Here is a 22,822-nt window from a genome sequence, read left to right as displayed (position 1 = left end):
TATGTAAGCAAACTACACACTTGAAAACAGCAAATCTTACCCTTAAATTTCAACCACAAGCACTAGGTGATTCTATTAGCCCTAACTATGGCCAATGTGAAAAAACAAGAACGATAAGCCTATTCATGCCTATCATTAAGTATGTTTCTCAGATTTACTTTAATTCTCCACATTAATATACTGTTAAGAAGAAAATGGTTGACAGAAACAGCACACCAGGAAATAAAACGCAGAGCAAGACAGCTGTGATAAAAAACTTAAATGATGTCATTTAAGGCTATTAATTGGAAATACACTGCTTCGAAGATCTAGTAAAATGACACAGTTGTGCAAAGGGCAGAGCTTGCATTAAAAGGGTCAAACAGTCCAGCTATCACATCTAAAGAGGAAAAGAGGCATGGTGAGTGAACAGGCAGCAAGTGTTCATGTGGGATACTGCAAGAGGGCAGATAATGAGGCAGGGATGTAGCACTTCCAGGCAAACACAGGGTAACAGGATTTAACAGGAGATCACCAACACTTGCAAAGGTAGGATAATATTTAGGCCAGATGATACAGAGACCGTTAATTGTTTTAAGTAACTTTTCTACCAGTTAAACATCTCTAAACTGAGCAAATTTTATTTGAACTTGTTTCAAATCATTTTAATCTGCCACCGGTCACAAGTTCAAAGGAAAATTTCTGCTAGCAGCAAAAAAGCAAATGGGTTCAAATGGGAGAACTGTGAAGCAGGGAGCAATCTATGACCCCATCGTTAACACTCGGAGGAATGAAGGTCATTGAATCTGCACCTCAGGGACTCTGGAACAGTCTAAAGCACCAGCCACTCAGTAACCCTGACAGTCACCGCTTGGATTCAACAGTCAAACGAAGCAACTCCCTACAGCACTTTCAACTCTTTAAATATTCATCCTCAGCTAATATAAACTGGCACAGCTATAATGGCCTCCACAGAGCTGTGTTCATTTACACAAATTATGGATTCAATTAACATACATTTAAAAAAAGGTAAGGCATTATGAGAACTTTAATACTTAATTTTGCATCAGAGTACAGCTTTTTTTTTTTTTAATATTTACACACTACATTTTAAAAGCAAGTGCCATCAACACTTTCACTCTAATTAGATGACTAAAAATATCTTTTTCCTGTCTTTGAGAGTGTTTTTTTGTTGTTGTGGTTTTTTGTTTGTTTTTTGGTTTTTTTTTATAAATTAGGACCAAAAGTTACGTTAAAACAATCACATATCTGTGACTGAATAGTACACATGATTATTGGTGGAAATATTTTCCAGGAAGTTCAAAATAAGCTGAGCTGCAGCAGTGAAATCTATTCCTTTGAACCGGAGAAATGAATAGAAATAATTCTTGTGGTAAAATAAAGGAACAGAAGTGAGATTCCTGGATGCTGTGGCAATCCTATAGTTTTCTTGCACTTCCTTAAGCTTTGACTCTAATAATCTACTCATAGTCTTACAGCCTTATCTTGTTTTATGAAAGCCTTGTTGAATAAATGTGGTGTTATTCCTCACTTTAAGCTACAGAGAATTCAGACTCTTCCCCTGTCACCATTTTCTTTCAAGCAGATCTGACTAAATCAGTTCCTTCCACACCTCAGGCAAATCAAGGACTTTTTAGATTCTGCATCTCACTTGGCTTTCAGTCACTTGACCCATTTCTTTATCATCTTATTCTCTTTATAGTAGAATATGACAAAGCTATCACAAATTCATTCTTAGCAGTTCTCCATTTTTCTAGTCCTCTCCTTTAAATTGTTCAGTCAAAATGACAAGATCAAGTCTGGCACATTAAGCTGCAATAGCATGCACTAGATCAGACTTTCTTTTAGTTTAGAGAGCAAAGGCTTTATTGATCTCTTCTAATCAGAAGCACTGGGAGCAATTAGTTGAGCTTGTGAAGCTAGTCAAGGCACCAAGTGGCAGTTCATCCGCCCTAGGCCCAGAGTGCTCGTGTACAAGAAGGAAAGGGAGATGGGTTTAATGTGGTCACGCGGTTCTGGGAGATGGAGTAAAAGGGAATTAAGTTTGAGACACTTATCACTCAAGATCATACAATTTTCTGAGAACACACAGACACCCTGTATGTGCAGTCTGAGTAGTCCCCTGCTACTGACTTTGATCTTTTCTGTTGGTTTGTATTTGCTTGTCAGAGACCATAAATGCATCACAGACAGCTTAATGGCAGTTCTGCTACGCTCTGACATACTGTGAAGTTCTTTTAGTTCAAGACCATGTCTGAGCTATATATCTTCTGAATGGATCTCATCAGCATGAGTTTAATATCAGGAAAACTCTAAGTCCATAGCTCTGGTCAGCTCAAAGTGAGCAGCTTTGCATACATTAGTGGTGTTTATGAGAACTGCTGGTGTCATTCAGGCTAACAGGAATGAATATTCGAGCTGGCTGCGTAGAACTGGCCAGTTAACAGCATTTTTTAAAACCTGCCTAGGAATGTGAGACTTGCACATTTGTACTGTCTGTCCATCTCTCAGTTCCACCGGCAAATTGTGTCATTTAATTTCAGACGAATCTCCAAAACAGACATCTTATGATAAAAGGTTTCTGCAAGCTTTGTGATAACAAACCCAACAGAATTTGTATAGAGGCAGAAGAAAGAAACCAAACGGTACCTTCAATATAGCCGAGGGAGGTAACTTGTGACTGTTAGACTCTTTCAGACATTTCTGATTGTGTACAACAGAGAATCCAAAGCATGCACACTGCATAAAATTAAAAATATACGCACAGTAGTAACTGCATTTTCAAATACCTTGTGAGCTTCCTTCAGATAAGCAGATTGATACTTCATCATTCCTATCATTATCATCCCCCACTTCAGTAGCAGTTTCCTCTCCTGGATTAAGTGCTGATTTAGAAACAAATTCAGATTGATCAGAGAAATCAGCAGGACCTCCTCTAGGGGGTGGAACCTCAATCCCCATTAAACGGTATTTCCGTCTTCGATTCCCAATCCAAGTCTTGTAAGAGAAATAAACATGAATGATATCAGAAACTATAAAAAAAGCAACAGGCCCACAACCAAGTGAAATTAGCACATCTATACTACAGGAACAAGTGTAGCCAGCAATTCAAGGGAGGTTATTATTCCCCCATATTTGACCCTCATGAGGCTGCTTTCTGGAGTACTGTGTCCAGGTTCAGTCCTCCGATACAAGGGAAAAGGGAAGGTGCACAGCAAAAGGAAAAGAAGCAACAGTCACAAGTCACAGCAAAGGAAGCTCCGAATGGAATTAATAAAAAAAAAAAGTAAAGCTTTTACAGTGAGGCATTGGAACAGTTTGTCCATAGGAGTCTTCACACCTCCAACCTCAGAGATATTCAACATTTTACCGGACAACATCCTACGAAACCTGACCTAACTCTCAAGTCCATCTTGCTCTAAATAAAGAGTAGGACTAGGTGCCCTTGTAAGGTCTCTCCCCACCTGAATTATTCAATAAATTTAACATAAGATCTTTGATTCAGGTTCTCTCACTCTGCAACTTCCGTAAGGGGACTAAAGCATCTAATGACCCAAACGGCCCATCTGTTCTAGGATTTCCTACAGCACGGCAGAAACTGTCCAAGGTGACAACTCTACATCATTCCACATTGATGACAGAACACAGCTTGGCAGAATTAAGTTCAGAGCTAATTCTGAGATAATTCCTCCAGTCCTCTTTGGTTTGAGGACAAGTGTCTAAGAAACACTGCTTGCAGTAAGCTATATAAGAGCATACTGTGAACAGTGGTGGGAGATGAAACAGGTCCAGGAACAAGGAACCTGGAAACCCATTCATGATTGGATGGGTACGGATGCTTTGAGTTCATTTTACATCAATAAAGATTAGTATCAAAAAAGAAAAAAAAATATCATCACATTCAAAATTCTCCAAGTGGATCTGTACAACTGTTAATTAACTTGCTTTCTCTGATAAAGTCTACACTATTCAAGACTCAAAACAGAGTTTAACATGATGTAGTAAGAATTGTCTGCAACTCTTCACCTCTTAACTCTCTCCCTTCCCTTGCATAACGCAGACTTTTGACTTCTCATCTAACATTGATTCTGCTTAACAGCTCTTGTACCCCAGACACCTCATTTCCACCCAAGTCAGTTCTCCACCAGCATCCCAAAATTCTTCTCAGAGTCAGGAATTAATTTCTCTGCTAACTGCTAACTTCCAGTCTTCCTGACCTGGCTCTCCTCCCCATTCCACGCCATCTAAAACGCAATGAATAGGAGGAGTGCTGACAGCACCAGTGGGACCATCCTCATTGTTCCAGGACCTGACCACATGCTGGCCCAGGATGGACAATGGTGGAGTTTGGCCACATAAGCTGTCTCCACACACTGTGCTTGGTTACTGCGATGATGACATATGCACAGCATGGTTGTTATTAGGTTCTGAATTGTGCTTAGTGCTGGAATTTCTGGATTGCTAAAAATCAAACATATCTCTAGAAAGCATGGGCAGTTCCTGTTTTTGAAAGCACATGATGAGGGCACAGCAAAATGCACAGCCTTTCCCTATGTTCCAACAGAGTTCACCAAACACATTAAAATATTATAGGATTTTTTTCTTTGAAGATACACTAACCATTACTCTGACTTTATTTCAGAAATACCTGCATTGCTCCTCTTCCCCATCACACTTTCTTTAACTAGAGTTTTGATATATAGCATGCAAAAGTTTTGTGAAAAACTTTTTCCGTATAATACTTTATCAAATAGAAAAATTAAGGAATGTTAACAGCAGTCCCAAGTTTCATGCTGTGCCAGCCCTGAAAAAAAAATATATTTTAAAGCTGAATCTCTTTAGCTGAAAGATGACACGCTTAACACTATTTTTGGCAAATCATTTTTGTTGGATGATATTTGCTTTCCCAGTTTGCTGATTTTCGTCTTTGAGGAATGCAAAACAGTTAGACAGAAAGCTACATAGATATTTTTGTATATTATATACAGTTTGGGGAAAAAAAATCAGAAAAGAACAACCACACAAGCAACCCCTTCCAGACCTATGTCTCCTTTTTCTAAACAGTGTATTGCCATTCTTTAAATTTTCTCATAATCTTATCATGGTAATAAGTAGTGCTAACAACTATAAAATTTAAAAGTGAATCTGCTTCTTTTTTACTAAAAAAATTCAGCAAAAAATTGAGGCACTTGGGAGAGGTAGATCTTATCTTTTTACATACCTTTCAAAGCAGGAAATCTTTCATTCAACATACTGAATATGTCATAGACCATGAACATATTTTTATAGTGTCTCAAATTAAAATGGGAAAGAAAAGTAATAAGGTTCCATATCCTGCATGCTACATTTAACAGTGAATATTCTGGAATAGGACAATGATGAGTGTAAGAGCAGACTAGTAGTTCTATGTAGGAAACAGGCTTAATAATTCTAGTTCTATCCCTAAAATAACTTATCTCCTTATAAACTTCAAACACTGTCTGTAAAGTGCATGTGATCAGACTCATTAAGCCTACTTACAGCAGCCTGCAATGAACTCAGCAGCAACTTCCCCAGCTTCAGCTGAGCAGATGACCAGCAAGAGCGAGGGAAGAAAGGCTGGAATCCAGGCAGAAGGAGCCAGCATATGTCTACCCTCAGGCAGCTTCTAAGTAAGTAGACTGGCAGGGAGCCACTTAAAAAGCATGATTACAACTCTCCAGATATTGAGGTTAGGGTGTCAACGTGCTAGAAAGATTCTAGGTTGGAACCTTCAGAAATCCTACTTAACTGAAAAAAGAAAGATGGAAGATTCTGAGTTGTTTTCCAATGTCTCTCGAACATAAACCAGATTCAGACTAGGCCTAGAGCCCCCAACAAGAAGAGCCGTTAGTCAGCTGTGAAGAATGAGTGGCCTTTCTGCTGCAGCTGCTTGATTTTGCCACTAAACTGAGACTGAAGCAGAACCTTCAATAATCCAGCTTTCACCTGATGAGCTGCTGGGAGAGGAGGAGGTGTCTTTAGCCTGTGGTGGGTGCTTAGGAGTAGCTTTTTGACCTCCTATGCATGAAAGCTTTATGCTCTATTAAATAAAAAATAAAAAGTTGTCATGCAATTTTTGTATATTCCTCATCTATTTCTGAGGAGTTTGATACTTGTCATTCATCTTTCTCAAATATCTAATGTCTCGCTGCCAAGAAGGATATTCTGCTTCTGGATGCTATTTTGGTATGAATGAATAAAATTAGTCAAGAGAAATATAAACAAAAATGTGTAAGTAACTACAAAAAAAAAACCCCAAACAAATGCAGTTAGCAATAATTCTAACGTATGCAAAACAAATATTGTAAGTTTAATGAAGCATTGGCCAGAGTTCACATATTTAAATATGACATAACTTTTTTTCTTTCCCTCTTTTGGTGTCTTGGGAACAGATGAAAGACATTTCAGGGTGCAAATGTGCGTGATGTTAAGGTAAAAGTCACTTTGCAAGTCTACTCCTACTACCAGTCCAAAACCTATGGAATAAAATGACCTGTTCAACCTTAAAAGATGAAACTCAGTGGAACTACGCATAGTGGCAAACATTATCTTTCCTTGTACTGAAAACAGATTTGATACTTTCTTTGTACTGGAGATCTTTTAAGCCACTACTAGTCATAAGGATCAATCATTTGTACTTCTGGAAAAGCAATATTTATCTGGATAAATAATGAATTTCCATTTTAAAAGCTATTAGAAGGGAAAAATGGGGATATGTATTAAATTGAATTAAAACAAGTGGTATGTATATATAAATATTTTACAGTTATATATGTTTATATATATTTATGTAAAATTCTATTATTTATGTATTATATTTGTTGTGTGTATTATTTGACGTATATATAATTACTTGGTTTGATTGATATATATACACACATAGTACAATTTTAGACACGTTAGAATTTTTTTTTTTTTACATCACAAATGGAAAAACAGTTGCAGTCGCACACTACCTAGAATTCAAGGTACAGGGAAATACAAAGGCAACAAAGTACAAGCACTGAAAGCAGAGAGCTTTTTCCAGAAGCATCCCTCAGTCCAACTGCTGTTGGCTGAGTGGGCAGCACAGGGTGGAGATGCTGTGGCTCGCTCCTGCCTCACAGCTGATTGCATCACCGCTGCCTCCTCGCTCCTTAGGAGGGGGAGACTGCAGTGCCCACTAACCTCCAGCCATCCGTGTTTCCTACTGAAGAAAATGCAGGTTGGCAGGTAAGGAGAGAGGCACAGTACCATGTGCCTAGATAGATCCCAAAAGAAATGTAGAGCACACAGTGGAAACTAGCTGTCCTCCAGCTGGGACACACAGTGTGCCTTAGAGAAAGGACAAGAGCAAGCACTGAAGATCACGTGTGTCCTGTAGCATCATTTCAGCCCCTACAAACCTACAAACCAGTGCAGCATGGTGCAGGACCAACCTCCACCTAATTCTTGCTACAATTCTCAAGTCTGCCATACAGAGGAACCAGAGGCAGAGGTAGGGCAGATACTGGTAACACCACCAGTTACTATGAAGGAAAGAAATCTTTTTGTTCATTTGTTTGTGTATGTTCTAATAAATTATGCCAGAGAGTTGATCGGAGCCTAGTACATCTACCCTGAAGACAAAAGCATTTCAACCAGGTGCTGTTGAAAGATGCGGACAGAACTTTGTACTGTCATCCTCTGTGTGCCAATAAGGAATTGTTCTTAAGGAAACAAAGGGAGGCGAAGCACGGGGGCCAGTCTTACTGCCCTGTGAATAAGGTATTTCATATCCAGGAGTCCATTTTGAGACGCTGTCAGTGCAAACCTTTCAGAAAGCAAAGCGAAGAGCTTGGAAAATACGGAGCAGCTTTGTTCTCTACAGAGAGAAGAGTAATTCTTTTCAGCCTCCAAAAGTACAACCTAATTGTTTGCAATTCACATGTGCTCAGAAAACAAACAAGTAAATAACCACTGTTCAACACTGAAAGTAGCTCTGGTACCATTTTGATAAACCAACCCAAGAGAGATCTCCACAAAAGAGTTTCAAATAAGGGCCCCTAGTTCTGGTTTCGTAGCAATGTCAGAATCTTAAGGAAGAGGTGGATGAAGAGGATGAAAGCTGAAAGGACTAGTCACGATTGTCATGCCTGTTATGAGGGAAAAGAAGACTCTTAACGTTTTTGTGCTGACTGCAAAACCAGCCAGGCTATTTTCTGAAGAATGGAAACACTCTGAGCGAATCAGACACCCACAGTTTGGAGACCGATGATGCATGTCCGATAACTGGGAACAAACGGAGTGGCAACAACTGATGCTGTACCAAACTTCCCAATCTCTGGATCAGATGATGTGGAATGGTTCTTGGGAATGAGGTTATCTACACCAGACCTGTACTTTCTAAAGCAATCCTTCCTCAACCACACCTGTACAGACTACCAAGTTGAAGTGGCCCAGAATTCTTCGCAGTACCCTTCCGCCCTCTATCACATCTCAACCTGGCTTCAAGACAGTCTTGTAAAATACTTTTTTTCCTATTTTTGAGCCTTTTCTTTCATATGTTTACATTGATTTTTTCCAATAAGCACGAATAACAAATATTTTCCCTGTATATTTTGAAAGGCTTTTTTGTATCTTAATAGCAATATAAATAGAACTTTTCAGTGTTCTGGGATATCCCTAAAAAATGTAACACTTTCACTTAAAATCTTACTCAAGTCTAAAGAGAATGTCAAATAGCTCGTAGTGCTACTTCTGCTGCTGATCAATAAGACTCTTACCTGAGGGCTTTTTTCTATATATAGACTGCAGAAAGAGCCAGAGAGCACTTCCCAACATGGTCATTCATTATGTAATACGTGAAATCTATTTCAAGCTTCCTCATGAAATGTTTAAAGGCTTTCATCTGTCCTATTTTTGCTTCTGCGACAAGATAAGGGAAGACTCTAGATTTCTTACCCGCACTATTTCACAGTCAACATTTAATTCTGCAGCCACAGCTTCAATTTTCTCTCTGCAGACTGAGCCCAGGCTGGTCATGCCATTGTCCCAATATTTCTTTAGGGTAGCTAAGTCTCGGTCACTAAATTGTGTGCGGTCCTGTAACTGTAAGATAAAAAAAATACTGTTAGATTTTTAAAAATTCTGCTTATGCTGTTCATTTAATTTCCAGAGGTCTTGCATACAGTAAGACACACATGTTATATACTGTCTCCATGACTCTTCTTCTCTTTTAACTCTCCCTTAAGAATTATTATTATTTTTTTAAGTTTGTTTTTTTTAATCCAGGGCAGTACAGAGTTCCCTGGGATTTGCTTTAAAGGTAATGGCAGTGCTAAGGCAAGTCTAAAGCACTTCAGCTTTGTTCCAACTCCACCTGATTTTTTTAAATTTGTTTTATCTCATTCTGTAAGGCCTGACTGAAAAGAACATTTTCCCCTTGTGCTGTTTACTCTCTCCACCCAATCTATGCAAATTATTCCTTAAGGCATTTCAAGTTTCTCACCCTCCCCCACCTAAAGTTCTTTTATCTTACTGCAAACTACAATACATGCATAATTCAAGGGATTCTGGGTTCCTAAAGGGAATACTTTAATGTTTATTTGGTAAGCTTCAGAGTTGAAATTGGTTCTACTGTTTACTTGTGAGTTCCCTAATTCTGTGTACATTTATCAAAATATGTGATAGTGGATTACTGATAAAAGGAGGAACACTGAAAAACAAATCCTAGCCATCCTACCACTGCTTGAACGGTCGTGGGCATACAGTATCATTCGCTAGTAGAACTTGCAAGCTTTATCAAAAGCCTTCAGCCCAGAATTTTAACTAAAATCTACCTCTTCTTTATACCAAGCCATGTTTGTCATCTCTCCTGCTATGAGGAGTACATAAATGCAACAGTGAAGTCTGAGCTAGTGACTTGTAGACACATGTGCCAAATTTGTCATTATTTCAACAGTTGAATACTGTAGGACATAATGATTTCAGTAGCTGAAATCTGCGTTTGCTCATTTAAGACTGTTAAAAGTTAGAATGAAGTAACTTTAAAATGGAAGAAATTATGCAGCACTAGAATCACTTGACAATACAGTTACCAATTTTAATTTTTGTTAATCTTCAGAATATGGCAAACCTTGCAATTTTCTTCTTTTAAAAATGACTGTTTCTTAAAATGTTAGAGGCACTTATATCTCCTTAATGTATGAATATAAAATAGGGGTATCGAAACATTATCTCCTTAAAATAATCTCAGGTGCTCCAGTAAAAAAAAAAAAAAGTGCCCGTTATATTCAAATACGATCCATTATCAACTGCTACTCCAGATTTTTTTCCTGGTTATCCCTCCACACAGTCAAGTACAGAATGAGAGAATCTGCTTCCCCCTTGCCCATCCGTTAGCGGAGGCCTCATGCAGGGTGTGCAGGACGCCCGGAGCATCCCTGCAGAGCAAGGCAGGTGGTGCGGGAGCCCAGGGGCTCGCCACGCTCACCTCCCGTCCCGCACGCCGAGCACCTATGAGCAGCCACAGCACAGGAGATGCACTCCCAGATGGCACGCCGCAGTCTATTTTAATCTAAAACGAATCCAGTTGGCACATTTCAAGGCGGCTCGAGGATGAGCAGCGATGTGCAGAAAGTGGACTTCAGCTCATGAGCACCCAGCTGAGCAAAGCTCAATCCCTGATGCCCGACCACCCTTGGCAGATGCCGGTTTTCTCTGTAGCCTGACCTGAGCTCCTCCTACCTACAAGCCATTTTTAAAGAACAAAAGTATAGCTATCTCCTGAATCACTGCAGCAGTATCTCCTTTTATAGCTGTTGGCAAAATAGATTGTAACTTCTGACAACGATGAGAAGAGCTCTTGCTCTGCAGTTGGGGAGCGGCAGCCAAGCGCTGAGGAAAGGGAAGGCAGAAAGAAGTGTGATAGCAACACAAACTACACAAAGGAACAAGTCACTCTGGCCTATCTTGCTTTCCTGAACGCTCAGGGCAACTTTACCTTCTAAAGTATACCGAGTGTTTTTTAAACATTAATAAATACGCAACATTCACTGTTGGTTCTGAAGAGTTCACACTGACAACACTGCTGCAAAACACCACTCACACAGCTTGCTGCGATCTGTACTTATCAGGAAAAGAAAAGAAAGAATTTCTTCTTATTTAATATGCTTAAGGAAACCCCCTGGAACATGCTCCCCTGGAATTCTCCCTCCCCAGCAGCAGAGGAGTGAAATGAGAGAAGCAAAAGGAAATCTGCCTAATACTGCTGCAGATGTAAGGGAGCAACCCTGGTTAGTGTTGTCTTCTCTCATCCAGTTTATTGCAACAGCCAAATTGGAACAAGAACCAAAGAAAGTACAGCTGATGATGGAGTAAGTTCAGATTTCTGCTTGCCAAATGATTTTCCAGCTATCTAAGAAAACGTTTCTTGTACTGAAAGAATACAGGGCAAGAATACTCGTTAATAGAAAAGCTTTATATTCGTGATATGCAGAAGGATCCCACAGTAGACAAAAGACACAATAACTGACTACAGACAGAGTTACCAAAGGGATGGTACTGTGGGAAAGGTGCAGAGGCTGCTCAGCTTTTACTTACTAAATACAAAGATTTTAAATGGAGAAAGCAATGTTTAGCAAAACCACCTGGCCATTTTAGGTGGATATGTTAATTCTGATGAACTACTGCAAATGTTTTAATAAAAATCTTATTGGATAAATCACTATTCAGTGGTTTTCACCTCACAACTGCTATATAGTTTTGCTACAAGACCAGGGTTGTAGAGTCTGTGTCAACAGTTTAGAGTAAAGTAGATGTTTTAAAATCATGGGACCTCTCCTGTAGCTACCTTCTCAAAGAAGTCTTTTGCAGCCACTTACTGTGAAAATGGAAAGAGGGGAAAAAAACCAACTTAGAGTTGTTGTTTTACCTCCTTGTCAGAAATAACCCCTAGTGTTTCAGATGACAATATGTATTTTTCCTTTTTGTTGCTGTTGCAGTACTGCCACACCAGGTACTTTATCCTTTCACTCCTTCCTGAAGAGCTCGTGCAGCAGCACATGAATTACACTGATACCAATCGCGGGTCAGAGCAGGAAATGGAGAACAAGTTTTTTCAGTCAACTGATATGAAAGAAAAAAACCAAAAAACCCACAACACACACCACATGAAAGAGTCCAGAAAGCAGGAATGGAACTGAGGGGAAAAATAGGTGCATGTAAATAGAATATGTATGAAAAGTCAGGTCCCCCTCAGGGTTGAGGAGAGCAGCCTTACTGAGACACCTGACTCAATCACCCTTGCAAACTCAGCGTATTCTCCAGTTAGTACTCCTCATCCCACTTGAACTTTTCTACTTTGGAGTCTGTATCTCATTTCCGTCATTTTTTTTCACCCAGATCAGCACTGAGTAACCTATTGAACACAGCCAGGCAGGTAGGAACTGAGCCTCTGAGAAGCTGAAAGCGCTGCCTTCAGAAAGGTACATTTTGGCAGCGTGACTGTAATCCAGCTGGTTGGTCTTTGCAGCAATGAAAGACAGAATCTATCAGGTTTCCGGGCTTGAAATTTTAGCAGTGCCCCGAAAGAACGATTCTCGATATTTAAGGGCTCTGATTCACAAAGCAGTTGCCAAAAGGGTAGCAGGGTACCGCCTGTGGAGTGAACCGCAGGAGCTGTCTGCCTGCACGCTCACGCACAGTCAGTGGGAGCTGCTTTATGGTCTCTCAGTGAGAGCAAAGGAAGATCGTTTACTTACCTGCTGCACCACCGTAACGGCATCAGTCTCAACCCTTATGCTCACTAAATGTAAATAACACTGCCAGCTTGCCGAAAATTTAGATCCAGACTAATTAACTTCGAATAACTGAGTGTCCAGGTGCCTTTTCATGCATTTCTTAGGGAGATCACAAACTGCGTTCAATTACAGGATCATCCTCTTGACAAAGATTATACCTGTTTTATTCCTGTATTATAAGCTGCTCAAAAATCACATAATGCTTTTACAAAAGTCAGCAACTTGTGTGAGAAAATAAAGGGTAGAATTTCTACATCGACCATATAACTACACTTCCATCAATTTAGTTAGCAACCTTTTATTGCTCAGTGTCATCAGAGGAACTGAGGAAAGAAGAGGAAAAACCCACAGTCCCATAAATATCATAAGATTCATGGTTATGCATCAGTTGGCATAGGGAAAAATATCATAATACTTAGAAGCTCTGTATTTAGGACAATACTTTCCATTGCTGAACACAACCCAGTAATTCAGTTCTTATTTTTACTTCATTTATGAATACAATTCTCATTTCCTCTCTTCAGATCCCCTGCTTGCTGATTCGAGGCTCAGCTTTATCCTCAGCAGTGTTAACCGTTTGCTGAATTCTTCACATTTCCCAGTTCTGTTGTCCATAGTTTGAAAAGCAGAGAAGCTTCTTCCAGCAGAAAATAGACTATCAACTCACAATGAAAAGCAATCCTTGCGAGCAAATTGAATCAGCAGTTCTGCTGAGCACAGGGTTAAACCCTGCTTATCCCCTGACCTCTCAAGTGTAATAACAACATTCTTATAAGAGATGACCCAGTTTATTATAGACATTCCTGGCACTTCGCCGAGCCCCTCATAATACCCACTGTGCATGCAATATTTGTGGTGCAAATCTGGTGTCTATAATTGGTATGAATAATTGCATTGCAGTGGAGTGTCCTTATCCTGCCTTTTATTAGAGCCTGCTTTTTTAGATCAGTTTTTATGCACGAGTCGAAAATGTTTCAGGGCCACATGCACAAAAGCTATACACAATCTTCAGATTATTAATAAAAGACGTTAAAAAAGGAAAGAACTAGAGCTTTAATATAAATGTAATAACTACTGCATTTATGCTGCAGCTGAGCACTGTACGCTGTTAACAAGAAGTTATGTTCATTTACATTTCAGTGAAATCATATTAAATCAACAGTTCAGTTCTGATGCTCTGTGATGGAATGTTCTAAGGTAATGATTATTTCTAGCAAACAAACCTCACAACAAATTTTAGTCCCTACCACTCAGAAACTCTTATCATGGAGAAACAGCAAGAAATCTCAGAAAGAAATATTTTTTTGGGGGTACATTTTAAAGGTTCTTTATAGATTAGTAAAAAGTAAAATAGGACAAGTAAAATGTGACACTGACCTCCAATACCCTCCAGCATCTGCAGTATCTTAAAAATTGGAGGCACTTCTTACTTTAAGTTACTCTAAATAGACAAGTCCAATCTCCTTTGGACCCAGTCTAAGGCTAGCTTGATTTGGTACCCACTCTTCTACTGGAACAAATGAGACCATATCTGCTTCTCCACACTCCTCATGCCCTGAAAGCTCTCCATCACACTCCTCCACTCCTTCCCAGTCACCTCTTTTCAAGTCTGAAGAGCTACAGCCCGTTTGGTTGTTCACTACATGGCTGTTCTGCACCTTTGGTCGCTGTCACGGCTTCTCTGTTGTATTTTGGGAGGAATGGGAAGATCAGAAGTGCACACTGCATTCAAGGTAGGAACAGATCCTAGATTCTTCTATGCAAGCAGAGTGTTATTTTGCTTTGTTTGCCATTCCTAATGATGCCAGCATGCAGCTCTCTGAACTCTGACACTACTTAACATCTGATTTTTTCACAGGAATATCAATTTATGTCTCAAGATCTTATTTGTATGTAATAATAGTTTCTTCTGAATCAATCATGCTGTATCTGTTCCCCCTTTCCCATCTGCACCATTTAATATTACACTTTCTCTTCAGTTTATTATTTCTTGATTTCATTTCCCATACATAAATTCTGAAGGTCTGTATTTTCCCTTAACATTAGCAGCATATTTAACCTCAATGAACGTTCCTTCAGTCTGAGGTTTTCACTTCAGGTCTCACAACTGTCACTAAGCTGTTTCCCCTGTCGGCGATACCCAGTCTCCTGCTACAGAACCAATCCTGCTGCTTTGGCTAAACCCTGATGCTCATACACAGTGCACGTTGCCCATGCAGCAACAGTGCAATGGGAAGCACCTTTGAAAGAACTGTACTTTCTGCAGAGAGGCACTCTGCCTGCATTTCCACACAGTTAAGCCCTTGAAGACTCCTGGCCATGCATGATTCTCCCTGGGGAAAAAAATGAAAGGCAGCTGGTGGCCATAGCTACCAGAGCGATTCAGAGAGCTGCCACCTAGACACGACCTTTCCCCGAGTCCTGACATCATGCGAGCAGGTAAGTACCCATCAGAAGACACCTTCAGTCTTCTTAGGACAAAGAAATGTACCTGAAGGCCCCTACAAAAGGAAACGGCTAGGAGAGAGTTGCTACTACCAGTTTCATTTGGAGCAGAAGACAGAGCAGCAAGCTGCTGAGCCTTCAGGCAAAAAGGTGTTTGGAAATCAGCTGCAAGCCAAACAGTATCTGAAGGTACCTTTAAACTACTACTGCTAACATACTGTTAGAGGACAAACTGTTAGATTTCTGGAAGAGAGACTTTTTGCATCTTTTCCCACTGGTTCGGTAAGCTTGAAGTTTGCTCCAATGGAAGCCGAACTGATAAATATTTCATAGTACCACAGCTTGAAAAGAGCTGTAGCTGCTTCAACACTCTGCCAAAATTACATATATTCTGTTAATATGTGTTTCTAAACTAAACACAGCTAAGATGATGAAAAAGGGAAAAAAAGAAAAAAGACATATCAGTGCAATTAGACTAGTCTAGCCAAAAAAAAAAAAAATCATACTCTAAACTCCAGTCATCTCACTCCGTAATTTCCAGAACCAACCTTCAATCCACACAAACTGACAACTCTCCCTTCTTGAGAATTTGAACTAGCTTGTTAAATAGTGAACATTCAGCCTCAAAGTCAACTGATTTTTAAACAGTAATTATCATGATTCTTACTTAATCTATTAATGTCTTCCTCATATTTGACTAGAAAATCTGTTTTTCCAGTTCCTGGCCAGATATGACGTATTGCCAGGCTGCAGGATCACAGCACACAAGAAGCCTAGGTGATCTGTGAAACTTGGGTGCACATGCCATACAATAAAAAGATGTATTTTGTCTGAAACGATGATAAGACTTGCCTTCCCTCTGCATTAACTGAAGGATCACTGCTGGGAGTAGTGAAGAGGTGCTGTTCACAGCAAGAAGGTCATGACATGTTATGCATGTTATTATCATCTACTGTAAATATTAACAAAGTGAAATACCTTGAGAGACGTGGTGAAATATTTCACAGAAGGAGGAAAAACATTAACTGGTTATCCAAATGACATAGAAGGCATGAACAAGGACAGAGTTCACAACTCAGTGCTGTGGAGATCTTCAGGTTGCCTTGTCTGTCTCTCTTGCTGAGAACTCTTGACTATCTCACTCAGACATGTTCTAACCAACTGGACTAACCCAGTTTTCTTCCCTCTGCCCTTCTAGGAGAAGAGAGGAATGCGAACAGGTGAAGAGAAGGTCACAAGTTAATACTGGTATAGTTTTAAAACAAAAGGTACAACTGAGGTACACTTTAACTTCAGGTAGCTTTAATCCCTCCGGGTACTTCTTTTATTTAACAGCGACTCTAAGATATTTTTTCTCCAGCACACGTAGGCTTACCATGGCAGCCGACAGTTTTCATGAGGCTTTGAGACCACAGTCCAATGTGGTATTTTCTTTAGTAGTTACACAGATTCACCTCCCCTACCCAGTTTCCTCCACGCAATCCAGCTGGCTTCCCCATGCCCACACATGTCCAGTGCAAGTTGTGGCAGGTTTCACACGGACCTGGGGTTACATCAGTTCCTTTACCTGATTCCAAGTGCATTTGAAAACTACATACTGTCGTCTTTCTGTGACACTCAGGGCTCGGAGATGAATACTTTAATGCCACTATCTCCAGAATTTTATTCAAATAGGTAATGTTGAAACTGCAATCTAAAAATCAAAATTTAACACAGGAACTCTCCACTCATTTCAGGTATTTCCCCCCCAAGAATACAGGCCTGGCTGAGGCCAGAGACCCCAGGCTGAAGATCTACAGCTAACCTACCTGTGTAGAGATTCCACCAAAGTGCAGAAGTACTCTACTCAAGAAGGCATCAAAGCCATCACTACACTGCAGCGTTGCTCCAGGCAGGGGGAAAATACAAGACCAGCTCCCCTGTGAGCTTCTCCACTGAGGACAGTGTCCCACTGAAAATGCGCATGAACTAGCCCAGATGTTAACAAGAAAGAAAGCTTAAGTTTCATTTTAAATTCCATCCAAACTACACACGCTCCATACCATGTGATCTACTATACTGCTTCTGAAGGGTGATAGGCAGAAATAATTCTACGACCTTGTTCTGCTATCTTAATGACTCTGTGTTTCAGACTTGATATTAAGAACTGTTTCTAATTTGAAATTAAAAAAAAAAAAAAAAAAAGCAGCAAAACCAAACTGACGCTCTCCTCCCAAAAGAAAACTTCATAACTAAGCCAGGAACAGCTTGCCTAGAGTCAACATCTACGTGACAAACGTTTTTCATAGTTAGCATGCCAAGTTATATCTACCATAAGTGCTAACCATTATGCCAAGACATCAGATGACACATAACTGAAGAGCCGTTAGTACGCTCAAGATTTAAATGCAAGGACAAAAGTGGAGATATAGTTCCCCCACCCCTCTTCAACCAGTATCTTCACTGCTATTTTTGAATCCTTATCCTTCCACCACCCTCTGAAAAACCAAAAATCAATGCATTCGTAAAGGCCAATTGCACATGCACCATGACAGAATACAGAACTCTAATTTCCAAAGACATTCTCATGAATAACTGAGAGGGTGATATTTCTAGACTAATATTCATTAACAGTCGAGATTACGTCATCTTACAGCATAGCTGAGCAGACTAGAAAGAGTTTCTGCAGAATTGCACAGTTTTTATTTCTCTCGATACAGTTGAAGGACAGGGCAAGGAAAACAAAACATCAAGGCAAAAGATTAAAAATTCAGAGCATCTAAAAGACAATCTTCTCCAATTTAAACAAAATACAGATTAGCCTTTTTACTGTTTGAATGGCAGTAATTGCCATAATCGCAGTTCTACAACTCTATCCATTCTATTTCTGTTCCCTCACGCTCCTTCTTCAAAAGAATTTCACATTTGAAACTGAAGTTTCTTAGGAAGTAGGAGCTTTTTCTCTCTTTTTGTTGTCTTACACCTGTGTGTATACAGCAGTTTTAGAGTGCCAACTCCTAAACATGTCTCCTTGTGACGGCTAATTATGCATTCAAATTGGAGAAAGTGCATCCACAAATCTGGAAACAGGTGTCTGACAACCAGACTGTATTAACCGATGGGTTTTATGCATTTTATTGATTAAGACAGACACAGGAGTAAAGGTCTATGGAAAAAATTCCCTAATAACCATCTTTATTAAACAGGCACTTCCACATCCTTGAAGGTTTTAAACTTATTGCAGAAATTTCTTCCGCAGCTATTGTGTCAGATAATCTGGCACGACCACCATGCCTCAACAACAGCGCTGGAAAGCAGGTGCCAGCGTCGTGCCCCACTCCCTTCACGTGCTCCTGCTGCCTCCTGAGAGCTGGCTCCGGCCCTCAGCTGATCCCCAGCAAGTGCATTCAACTCACTAAAGTCAAACTCAGCAGAAGAATACGTACCCGACAGGTCAGATGCTTGACCTGGATTACCTTGCAATTAGATACTAGCACCAGTGCTCCGCATGAGTTGGCAGTGCACCAGGAGGGAGAGGGGGAGCAAAAACCTCCCCCTTTCAACAGTGATGTGCTGTGAAATCAGCTCAGCCAAACACTGAAACTGTACTCTAGGACACTCACCAGCTGCTCGGCGTTTTAAAAGGTCATTAAGTGATAGAGGGAAGGTGCCTTCTAGAAAAGGGCTGCAGTTAAAAAAGCCTATTCAAGAGAACTAGGATTTAGGAGAAAAAAAAAAAAAAAAAACAAATGATGGAATGAGCAACGGGATTTGTATAAAAGTACTAGTTCTTCTGAGAGATGCTCTTATAAAGTGCTCTCTATATAAACAGAAATAAGTGATACTACCAAAGTCTGCAGAAACTAGAAGGGTGCTACAGTTGAGACTTAGCAAAAGTCTGAGAGAAAACAGATTGTGATGGCCCTTAGGTTCCTACTTATACAGGAAACGTTATTGAAGTCACAACTTTTGAAGACTAAACAGAACCAAAAAAAATAATACAAAAGTACTGGGTGCAGCAGGGAGGAGAAGGCAAGGCAGGGTTCTTCCATTACCTAGACATGATTGCCAAAGCAGCACACATGACACTGGGAGCTCAACGGTTTGGGGGGGTTGACAGGATAAGTTTGGTTATTGTGATAGCCATCTCCCTAGTTATTGCTTGTGATATAGCTGGACTGACATGCAACAGCCTCTTGAGAGCTTGGTTGTACCATCCAACCTGCAGGTTTCGGGTGTATTTGCATGGTAAGCAAGCAGAATTGACATGTTCTTCAAAGAGAAACTAGCAGACTACTCTTGAATGGAAATGAACAGTAATCAAATGAAGGAGCTGCATAGAGGTATTTTCCTGACAAAAGCTGTTTCATACCTTGTGTTACAGTTCGGAGTCATTTGTGAATTGAGGACACCAACCTGGCTGACTCTGCCTAATGTGAAATGACATATATGTGGATAAAATTAGACTTGATAAAGTTAGTACAGATAGCATGGACTAATTCTGTGCATGTGCAGAGTAGCTGAAGAGGGAATCACTCTCAAGCATTGCATTCAGTTGCCTCAATTAACAACCATTTCACTTTCAATATAAAAAATGTACTCTGAGCTCTAAACTCCCAGTCCGTATCAATTCAGATTTTATATATATTTCAGAGAATAGCACCATTCATATACCTGGGCATCACATTACATTACTCGACACAGAATTATGACCTCAACCTGCTTTTAGATATATACATCAACTTTATGTTAACTGAAACACTCTATCTGCAGATAATGTTTGCATTAGTCACAGTATAGAGGGACAAAAAAACCCACACAAGGTGAATAGAACTGACATTTTAAAATGCATTTTTACAAACTTTTCATTCCTTTACTTGATGCATTAGGTACTTAAATGGAAATATACTTACTGCTCTTTTTCTGGAACAACCTGTAATCCAAGGCACAGTAAGGTTTCCTGAAATCTGTAGAGGGGAAGGAGGAAACAGAACAGAAAACAACAGCAGCTTAGGTTGCTATGATAGCTAATACTGAACAGCTTTCACAAGACTTCAATATTGTGCATTCAATTCTGATAAGAATGTCTTTAAAACAGGTTAAGATTTAAAAGCAAAACAAAAGTCACACTCTGACTTACTGCTGTAAGCCTAAAACCAAAACACTGTTTGGGTGAGGGTAAGGTAACACAGTGGCAACTGGGGTGTTCCTGTATTTTTGCTATCTCAAAACTTGTATTTCGGAACACAAGCTTCCACTTTCAGTCTGTCACAAAACTGGTAAGATTAAACAGACCGGAGTTAGACAAGGGCCAATGTCTGAGAGAACTGCCATCACATATTTTTCAATTACATTGGTTAAACTTTCAGAAAAAAATACTAGCAGGTTAGTGACTGAGCTATTCAGTCTCAGATGTAACATACAACCAGAAAATCCAGGGGCATCAGGCTGGAGAAGGAAGGGGAAGGGGTATGAAGGCAAAGGTTAGCTGCCTTGATTCCTGTTACTTCTCCATCACTCCCAGAGGTCAGACTTTATTAAGTAAGAATCTTGGACTGTTTTCCCTGGCCATCTGAAATGTGTCATAGCCTGGAATATTTTAGGCTTATTTAGGATTCCATGTTCATCTTCTGCTGCAGACAAGCAATGCTTGAGAGACTAAACATAGCTCTTGAGAGATTAATCAATCTCAAGTCGTTACACACACTATATATGTGAGGAAGAAGTATCTACACACTTCTGCTGACTGTATCAAACGACGCTAATAGTTTTTGTATTTGTGAATTGCTCTACTAATGAATCTTGCAGCATGAGCATAACCAAATATAGAATGCTTGGTACGGTTTGTCTAGTGTATAAGTACATCAGATACTTTTATTCTTCAAGCTTTTATCTGAAAACGCTTAGAGGTTACCTAAGGTCGGACACTTTCTCATTACAGCACAAAGCAAGTTGAGGGAGGCTAGAAATGAACACCTTCTCCTCCTAAGGGCAAGTCTACATCAGCTTTTGTGTCTAAAATATTAATTTCTTAGTCGCACACACACATTTTAGAAATTCTGTGTAAGCAAGTTATGTCTATTACAATTCTATATCCAATACAACAGCTTCACACCACTGATTCTGCTGTAAATGTGTCCTCAGTATCCACCCAGATGGTTTCTCTAAAGTGGGGCTACTGAAAAAAGTGCTTTTTGATGTGAATAGAGTAATCAGTCTGGCAGAGCATTAACAGTTACTTAGAAGAAAAATGCACACAAGTTCTGACAGGTATGATGTCAAATACAATCAAGTTTATCTCAATATAACTACTTGAAAGAGCATGCAGGGGAGGACTCTAACCTGGCTCTATGAAAAAGGCACAAGGGTTGGGGCTTTTTGAGGGGGGCTTTATTTTTTGAGTGAGATGGATAGTTATCCTGCATCCGCAGGGGTAACTCCTGTCCTAATCCAACTGGGACAGCTACTCTGAGTTGTAAAAATGACAACATGCAATGCTTGTCTCAGAAACAGCAACTCTGGCAGATGCTAGAGAAAGTTCTAAGGCACTGTAACGCTTGTGTATTGCCAATGATGCACCCTAACTAAAACGGTTACACTATATAAGGTCACCACATAATCTTTTTCGAATTCACCTGTAGATTTACTGTCTCAAATTCAGTGGATGGGAACAAACCATGAGCCCCAAAACATGAGCAGTCCTGGTTGCTGTGTGTCCCAGAATTGAGGCCATACATAAGTGTTTTTGCAGCTTGCTCACAGCTGCTGTCCTCCCCAGAGCCCCAGAAGTTCTTCCCACTCATGCAGCTGGAAGTATTTAATCCCAGAAATAAAGCAGAGGAACTCCTGTGACAAAGGTAACACTGCTTCTGTTACAAGAATGAGTGTCAGGAAACATTTTGTTCAAGTCTCTTCAGACAAGACCATGTTGCCTGCCCTAGCAAAAAGCTGTGCTGCCCAGTGTTAGCAAGAATGTCCTCCTCTTGTCTTCAAAAGCATCTAAGGAAGTAAACTGATCACTTCAACACATTAAAAAAAAATAAAATAGTCCCATTTCCTTAAATAAAGCAAACTTGCAGCTTATTCATATGAAGCAGTATCCTTAAAGCAAATCTTAAAAATTATTAAATATTATCTCTATATCCTATTCTGACACACCGGCTGCAAGGCTCAGGATTTTCCCTTGAAGAAGACAGGGATAAATTAGATTACTGTGCTTCAGTGTGTATAGCAAAGTAATTAAAAATACACATACTTTCAACAGTACTTTTGTCCCTTAGGGTTGGGGGGAAGAAACCAAAACTAAATCATGATTCAGCCTTGAGGACCAGCAAGAATAGCATCTCCAGTTCAATACAATTAAAGCCACACTAAGAAAAGTAAGTAGGTTGAACAATTTGTTTACTGAAACTGCTCAGGCATTAAAATTGATCACTTTATTAGATTTATTCTTAAGTTACACTAACACGGATTTGATTAATTGAACCAGTAAGGAAGCTATAACTAATTGCTAATTAGATACCCCACCAATGCACGACAGTAATTACTTCATCAAAACACAAATCACACAGTTCTGACTTTGAAGAAGCATCTGCTTGGATGTTTAACTACTGCAA

General features: G+C 39.8%; 1 protein-coding gene across 3 annotated transcripts in view; it reads right to left on the bottom strand.

Moving 5' to 3' along the window:
- HDX (highly divergent homeobox) overlaps positions 1–22,822 on the bottom strand; it is a 53,284-nt gene that overhangs the window by 14,167 nt on the left and 16,295 nt on the right. For all 3 annotated transcript variants that reach the window (XM_074915061.1, XM_074915062.1, XM_074915063.1), the window contains 3 exons: positions 20,120–20,173; positions 8,944–9,090; positions 2,790–2,997 (listed from right to left, as the gene is read on the bottom strand). In XM_074915061.1, coding sequence (XP_074771162.1) covers positions 2,790–2,997; positions 8,944–9,090; positions 20,120–20,173 — 409 coding nt within the window. The remainder of the gene's footprint in view (positions 1–2,789; positions 2,998–8,943; positions 9,091–20,119; positions 20,174–22,822) is intronic.

This window comes from Athene noctua, chromosome 11, assembly GCF_965140245.1.
Source record: "Athene noctua chromosome 11, bAthNoc1.hap1.1, whole genome shotgun sequence".
In the NCBI taxonomy this organism is placed as follows: Eukaryota; Metazoa; Chordata; class Aves; order Strigiformes; family Strigidae; genus Athene; species Athene noctua.
The sequence above is the reverse complement of the archived record's forward strand: the minus strand, read 5'-3'. Positions and strand labels throughout refer to the sequence as shown.